Here is a 7,337-nt window from a genome sequence, read left to right on the forward strand (position 1 = left end):
TCCTCACTGGAGAAATTAAATCTGATCTGTGATGCGACTGTCGTTCGGCACGCTGCATTGAGCAGCCGTGTTCAGTTTTTAATTGTAGTGTGTTCTTTTACTGAACTAAATGATTTTTATTTCGATAAAAAAATCAAAACGACGGTGGGGGTCGGTGACGTGGTGGGCAAGTGACGGAACCGGTGTTGCGGCTTAACACCGGTATCACCGTCCACACCGTCTATCGCGGCAAGCCTAGTTGGTAGATGCACCAGGGACCTGATTATAGCACTTAAAACCTGGAAAAGTCAGATTTAAGTCTTTTTATGTCTCTTATGCTCAACAAGGCTGTATTTATTTGAAGATAACCACAGTATAAACAGTAATATTGTGAAATATTATTAACATTTATTTAAAATTCCTGTGACACAATTATTTTTCAGCATTATTACTCTAGTCTTCAGTGCCACGTGATCCTTTAGAAATTATTCTAATAGCTGATTTGGTGCTTGAGAAACATTTCTTATTACCAATTTTGAAAAGTTGTGTTGCTTAATATTTTTGTGAAAACTGTGATGCATTTTATCAGGATTCTTTAAATAAAGTGAAGTGACGTGACATGTGGCCAATAATTCCGACCCATACTCGGAATTAGTGCTCTGCATTTATCCCATCCAAAGTGCACACACACAGCAGTGAACACACATACCGTGAACACACACCCGGAGCAGTGGGCAGCCATTTTTTGCTGCGGCGCCCGGGGAGCAGTTGGGGGTTCGGTGCCTTGCTCAAGGGCACCTCAGTCGTGGTATTGAAGGTGGAAGAGAGCGCTGTACATTCACTCCCCCCACCTACAATCCCTGCCGGTACGAGACTTGAACCCGCAACCTTTGGGTTACGAGTCCGACTCTCTAACCTTTAGGCCACGACTTTTATTACTTTTGATAAATTTAATGCATCTTTAATACTTTAATCCAGCAATTTATAAAAAAAAAAAAAAACTTTAAATGTTTTAATTAAAAAAAAAAGCCAGTTCTCCTAAAGTGTATTTCATCACATTAATCATGAACATGTTACATGTTAGACTAATGTTTGACATCCACTGTATCGAAATACATTTATGAACAGTATATCTATTGTTTTATCATTTAAAACCTAACAAACTTCTTTAAAATTTTGCTTTGTGCATATGCTGTCTGTGTAAAGTGTTTAAATACTATTAAGCCACATTACTAGACACATTACTAGTAATAAGACACATATATTACTGTGTCTTGAATGGCTTTTCAAACTCAAGCCCCTATAAGCTGTAATATTTTGATGTCAAATGCCAGATGAACCTCCAAGCTAATATGTGAAGTACTTTAGGCTTCCTACCAACACCCCTGAAACATGCGACAGATTACAGTAGAAAAGTCAAAGAGGTTGATGTAAACCATTTGTAGAATTTTAGTACTCCTGTATTGTTTTGCATTAACTCTTTCTTTCTGTCTGTCTAGATGTTTCTGCACAGGAACAACCAGAGCTATTCCTCAAGAAACTGCAGCAGTGCTGTACTCTGTTTGACTTCATGGAAACACTGTCTGACCTCAAAATGAAAGAGTATAAACGCTCTTCCCTTAATGAGCTGGTGGACTACGTCACCCTCAGCCGGGGCTACCTGACTGAGCAGACCTACCCCGAGGTGGTCAAAATGGTGAGATTTAAAGATTAGTAGCGCGCACTGTGATTGGAAGTTTTCTGTGATTGTCTAGTTTATATGCCTATATAATTAAGAGAAACCTCAAGTGTTGCCTCTTTTCATTTCTCACAGGTGTCCTGCAATATTTTTCGGACTCTTCCGCCTAGTGACAGTAATGAGTTTGACCCAGAGGAGGACGAGCCCACGCTGGAGGCCTCATGGCCACACTTACAGGTAGAGAGCCATTGTCAGCATCAAATTAAATAAGAATGAATCAGCATTTTAAAATTTAATGCATGTAAAAACAGACAAAGGTCAATCAAACATGTTAAAAAATCAAACAATATGGGCTTTAAAAAGTCTTATAGTTGAGATAATTGCAAGGTTTCATTTCAAGGACAAGTTTTCTGATATCTCCCTTCTTTTTCCGCTTAAGCTCGTTTATGAGTTCTTCATTCGCTTCTTGGAAAGTCAGGAATTTCAGCCCAGCGTTGCCAAAAAATACATTGACCAGAAATTTGTATTACAGGTGAGTGATTGTCTGTGAAATGTTCTTTGACTTCTCATCCTAGCATGAATCAAATGAAGCCAGTATTGCCAGTAAAACAGTACAGATATAGTTGTCTGAATACTTCAGTTGTGGCATTTTGCTGTCAAATATTTTTTGCATAATTACCACTAAACTGTACATTTGAGTTTGTCAATGATTACCAGTTCCCTACAGTGTTTTTTATTTTTTTTTTGTTTTAGTAGCTATGTAATAAGAAAGGTAATAAAGCGGTACACATTGCTCATATAGTTAATAAAACTCCTCTTCTGAATTTCTAGCTCTTGGAGCTGTTTGATAGCGAGGACCCACGGGAGAGGGACTGCCTGAAGACAGTTCTGCACAGAATCTATGGCAAGTTCCTTGGCCTCAGGGCCTTCATCCGCAAACAGATCAACAACATTTTTCTTTGGTAAGTAACTGTCAAGTGTTTTAGCTGTGTATATACAAAATTAAATATTAAGGGGTGCTGATATAGCTCTTTTTCCTCTCCTGCTCTGACAGTTTTGTATATGAGACCGAGCACTTCAATGGTGTAGCTGAACTGCTGGAGATTTTGGGAAGGTATGTCATATTTTAGGACCCATTCTTTGGTTGGCAGTGATATGGAGAAATTTAAACCAAGAAATAGAAAGTTTGGAAAGACATGAAGGGTGACCCACAGAGGTCACATTCCTGTTTTATTTTACTCCACCCTGTCTTCAGTCCTGAGGCATCCAGAAGTCTGAGTCTACTGTATATTATCAATATCAGAACAGAAGTGAAGTCTCACACGTCTCTGGTTTTACAGCATCATCAATGGTTTTGCGCTTCCTCTCAAAGCTGAGCACAAACAATTCCTGGTTAAAGTGCTGCTGCCTCTGCACACAGTGAGGAGCTTGTCTCTCTTCCATGCCCAGGTACAGACACTCAGCTGTTTGTTACATCTACACATGTCTGTGCTTGCCTGTCTGCATTTCAGGGGCAGAAGAAACAGATTCATGTTTCCATGCTCGTTTATGACAGTTTATGAATCTAAACATTTGAAATGCATTTGTTAATCTGAAGTCATCTCTTGTAGCTGGCCTATTGTATTGTACAGTTCCTAGAGAAAGATCCCACGTTAACAGAACCTGTAAGTGTTCCTTGTCACCATTATCTTCCTCATTCTTCATCAAGTTTCATCTCGTTTCAGCTGGTTTCTAAAGGATTTTCACTAGTTGGCTTTTTTTTTTTTTTGTAGGTGATCAGAGGCTTGTTGAAGTTTTGGCCAAAAACATGCAGTCAAAAAGAGGTAATGCCTTCATTTTATGGAATTATACCTGCAAGTTGTTAATCCATTGTCCATTTTTTTGTGATTTGCTCTCAGAAGGAAACTCTTTAATTGTTGCAACTTCTACCAAAACAATGCATCTTAGCAAGTGATTTCTTCAACTAAATTCTGATTTTTTTTTTCAAGAGAATTGCTTAACATGCTTTTCCTAAATGTTTTTTTTTAACCTTGACTACATTGTTTTCTTTTGTAGGTTATGTTTCTTGGAGAGTTGGAGGAGATTCTAGATGTGATTGAGCCCACTCAGTTTGTTAAGATCCAAGAACTGCTCTTTAAACAGATTGCTAGATGTGTGTCCAGCCCCCATTTTCAGGTAAACACACCACACCCTAAATCCTCCTTACAAACCTTGTAATATCTTGTAATAGCTAGTAACTTAAATATGAATATTTTCGAAAACAATTTCCCATCATTACAGCGTCACAGGTTGTCAATTTTCTATTCACTAGTGAGAGAAACCATGCTCCATATTTGCTCACATTACCAGTAGTGGTCGACCGATATATCGGTTTTGCCGATTAATCTGCACCGATAGTTGATTGCTAGAACTATCGGCAAAAATCCATACCGATAGTTTTTACCGGGTTGCGTCCATTGCTGGAGCAGCTGAGAAAGTCCGTTGTCATTATACAGTACGAGAGTGGCCTGTGGAGGCGGAATCACTGATGCCTCGTGCTGTTTGTTTTGATGCGTGAGGCTGCGCGCTGCACAGAGCGCGACACTTCAGATGACGATTTAAAGCATCGACAACAAAACCGTACATATACAGTTAACTACAGTACATATTTTCATATCATTATAAAGTAATTAATTTGTTGACTTGATGCTGCATCAGTAAAGAAAAAAACAACAGTATTATGCTGTTATGTATGGTGGCCCAGTAGTGCACAACACAGCGCAATTAAAAAAGCAAACATAAGCTCACAACACAACACAATTCAAAAAGCAAACATAAGCTCACAACACATTTTAATTGCGTTGTGTTGTGCACTACTGGGCCACCGTAGTTATGGCTGAAAGGATGCTAACATTAGCAGTATCTTAAACAATGTGACCAAACAAACGCAAGTTCAATCCAAATGTTTAATGTCACGTTTGTTACCATCTATTTGCATTAGCTTATGTCCATATTTAAAGTTAGTGATGTGAGAAAGCACATTGTTCATGCAGCCAACAGAAATCCTGCCATGCCACAGAGCTCCACTCACATAGTTTTCCATTAAATTACATTATATTTGTCCCAAATCATTGTAACTGTGCACAATGATATCACCCTAGGCTGGAAGATTGTGTATTGTGCATTTTTCAGTGAAACGTTTGTCACGCTTTCTCTTTCCGTTTTGCTAAATTTTTTCAAACACCGAACTTCAAACTCATCTACACCACTTTGTTAATTCCTGACATTTTGCCTGTTGGGTGATTGAATAAACTGGTTTAGATCACTGCTTGAATTGAACGCGACTTGTCTGGTGTGTGATGCCTGTGAGTTGTTCTAGACGAGACGCAGTGCTGCGCTTTTTGTCCGGTGCATGAATGCCATGTTTAGTTATTTTGATTAGATAATGATTAAGTTTTCTAAAATAGAAGCAAATAAAGTGTGAGAGTATACAGACAATATACATATGCATGTAATTTCAATGGCCGTTGCATAGATATTTTAAGATGGCCATCTTTAAGTATGTCTGTTTATATTTTTATGAAATGGTAAGCTGTAGAAGTATTGTTCATTGTCAGAGTGTTAATTTCAACATTTACTCATTTTTAAATATTAAAGTTGTATCTGTTAACTTTAGTTAATGAACTATGAACTAACATTAATGATCAATGTATAATTCATATTTAATATAAATATTTTTATTCTATTTAAAAACTATTGTTCAGTACTGCTATTAATTAATTAATTAATTAATTTTTGTAGTAAAGTTCAGCACTATTATATTTTTCATTCAGTATCTTAAAAAAATCTATCGGTTGATTATCGGTTATCGGCCACTGTGGTCAAACCTTGCTATCGGTAAAATCCACTATCAGTCTACTTCTAATTACCAGTTCTCTGTAAAGATCAGTAAGCATGTTTGATCATTAATATCACAAAATTCTGGGCATAAGATCTATTAAATAAAAAACGAGGAAAAAAATTTGCTCCAGCAACATCGACTCTGCTTTCACTATTAAGTGTGCAAGTGAAAGCTTCAGGTTCTGCAGTCTAAAATTCCTGTGCAGAACACTACTGACATTAAAATATTTTAAATGTTTTAAATGGAGGTTGTATATTGTTTCAGGTGGCAGAACGAGCTTTGTACTACTGGAATAATGAGTATATCATGAGTCTGATTGAGGAGAACTCTAGTGTAATCCTGCCTATCATGTTTGCCAGTCTCTACAGGATTTCCAAAGAGCACTGGAACCCGTAAGTTTCATATTTATTTATATGTATTATTTTTTCTTTTCATTAAAAAAAAAGTCTTTAGTGTCACCTGATCCTTCAGAGATCATTCTAATATGCTGATTTGCTGCTCAATAAACATTATTATTATTATTATTATTAACCTCAATCTCCTGTAGCACATGCAGATATACATATCATTATACACATACAATTCATGAAAACAACATGCACACACACAAAAGTAAAAACATTATCAATGTTGAAAATCAATGTTGTTTGTATGTTGCTCTTTTTTTCAGGATACTTTGAATAGAAAGTTCAAAGGAAAGGCATTTATTTGAAATGGAAATCTTTTGTGACATTATAAGTGTCTTTAATGTCATTTTTGAAAAATTGAATATAGCCTTGCTGAATAAAATTAATTTCTTTAAAAAAAAAAGTCCAAACATGTGATTTGATCAGAAGGTCTGAACATTAACAAGATTGATATACTTGTAAATGGTATTGTTGTTTCTTTGCGCGCATTCCTGCACTTTTGACGAAGTGGTTTGATGTTCATCATGTCTGCTTTTCTCCACCATCAGGGCGATATCAGCTTTGATCTACAATGTGCTCAAAGCATTCATGGAGATGAACAGCGCCTTGTTTGACGAACTTGCCGCCAATTACAAATCAGACAGGCAAAGGTTAGAAACAGACAATTAACGGTATTGTTGTGAACTCCTGCAGTTTACAAAGCGGCTCAGATAACTTCTATTTTATTGGTTTAGGGAAAGGAAGAAGGACAAGGAGCGAGAGGACCTATGGAGGAAGCTGGAGGAGCTGGAGCTCAGACGAGGCGTCCAGAACAGCGATGGCGTCATTCCCACCTAACACGGACCTCGTGTCTGCCCTTCTGTGTGGCCCCAACCAATCCCTTTCTACTCTGCCACAGGGACCCAGTCCCCCTATTTGCTTCTCATGCTGCGTACTTTACTGCACACTCCCTCGTTCATTTCCTCCCTTTCAACAGCACTGTAAATAATCCTCTCCCTCTTTCCTGTATCATACGACTACACTGAAAGGAAGAAGGAAAAAAAACTGAAAATTTGAAGAGACTTAATATGCACTCCTCGGTGTAAAAAAAATGGTAAAATGATAATCAACTGTGGTCAAAGGATATATTTAAAAAAAAAAACATTTTCAGTTCAGAAATTGTTCAGCGTCTCCATGTCATTATATTGTTCTCAAGGAAGTGCTTTGAGACTTAGGGAACTGCGCTCACCCTGCGATTAAAGATGTCTTATGCGAGGATCCCATCACCACCACATATCTTTTTTTTTACTGGAGAAAAAAAAACATTAAACATCCTCTCTGTGGTGTGTATTTTTTTCTTTTACAGGATGATCGGCCCGGTACCTTACTGTAAAGTATGGACAGGTGTCCATAA

General features: G+C 37.5%; 1 protein-coding gene across 1 annotated transcript in view; it reads left to right on the plus strand.

Moving 5' to 3' along the window:
* The window catches only part of LOC107701493 (serine/threonine-protein phosphatase 2A 56 kDa regulatory subunit epsilon isoform-like), a 22,514-nt gene extending 15,430 nt beyond the window's left edge, over window positions 1–7,084 (plus strand). The window contains exons 3-14 of the mRNA XM_016503510.1: window positions 1,479–1,675; window positions 1,793–1,894; window positions 2,097–2,189; window positions 2,489–2,619; window positions 2,712–2,771; window positions 2,998–3,106; window positions 3,268–3,321; window positions 3,430–3,480; window positions 3,713–3,832; window positions 5,802–5,929; window positions 6,493–6,594; window positions 6,679–7,084. Coding sequence (XP_016358996.1) covers window positions 1,479–1,675; window positions 1,793–1,894; window positions 2,097–2,189; window positions 2,489–2,619; window positions 2,712–2,771; window positions 2,998–3,106; window positions 3,268–3,321; window positions 3,430–3,480; window positions 3,713–3,832; window positions 5,802–5,929; window positions 6,493–6,594; window positions 6,679–6,781 — 1,250 coding nt within the window. The 3' untranslated portion in view covers window positions 6,782–7,084. The remainder of the gene's footprint in view (window positions 1–1,478; window positions 1,676–1,792; window positions 1,895–2,096; window positions 2,190–2,488; window positions 2,620–2,711; window positions 2,772–2,997; window positions 3,107–3,267; window positions 3,322–3,429; window positions 3,481–3,712; window positions 3,833–5,801; window positions 5,930–6,492; window positions 6,595–6,678) is intronic.
* Window positions 7,085–7,337: the final 253 nt, after the last annotated feature.

Source organism: Sinocyclocheilus anshuiensis, unplaced genomic scaffold (assembly GCF_001515605.1).
Source record: "Sinocyclocheilus anshuiensis isolate Anshui unplaced genomic scaffold, SAMN03320099.WGS_v1.1 scaffold1051, whole genome shotgun sequence".
NCBI classification, from domain to species: Eukaryota; Metazoa; Chordata; class Actinopteri; order Cypriniformes; family Cyprinidae; genus Sinocyclocheilus; species Sinocyclocheilus anshuiensis.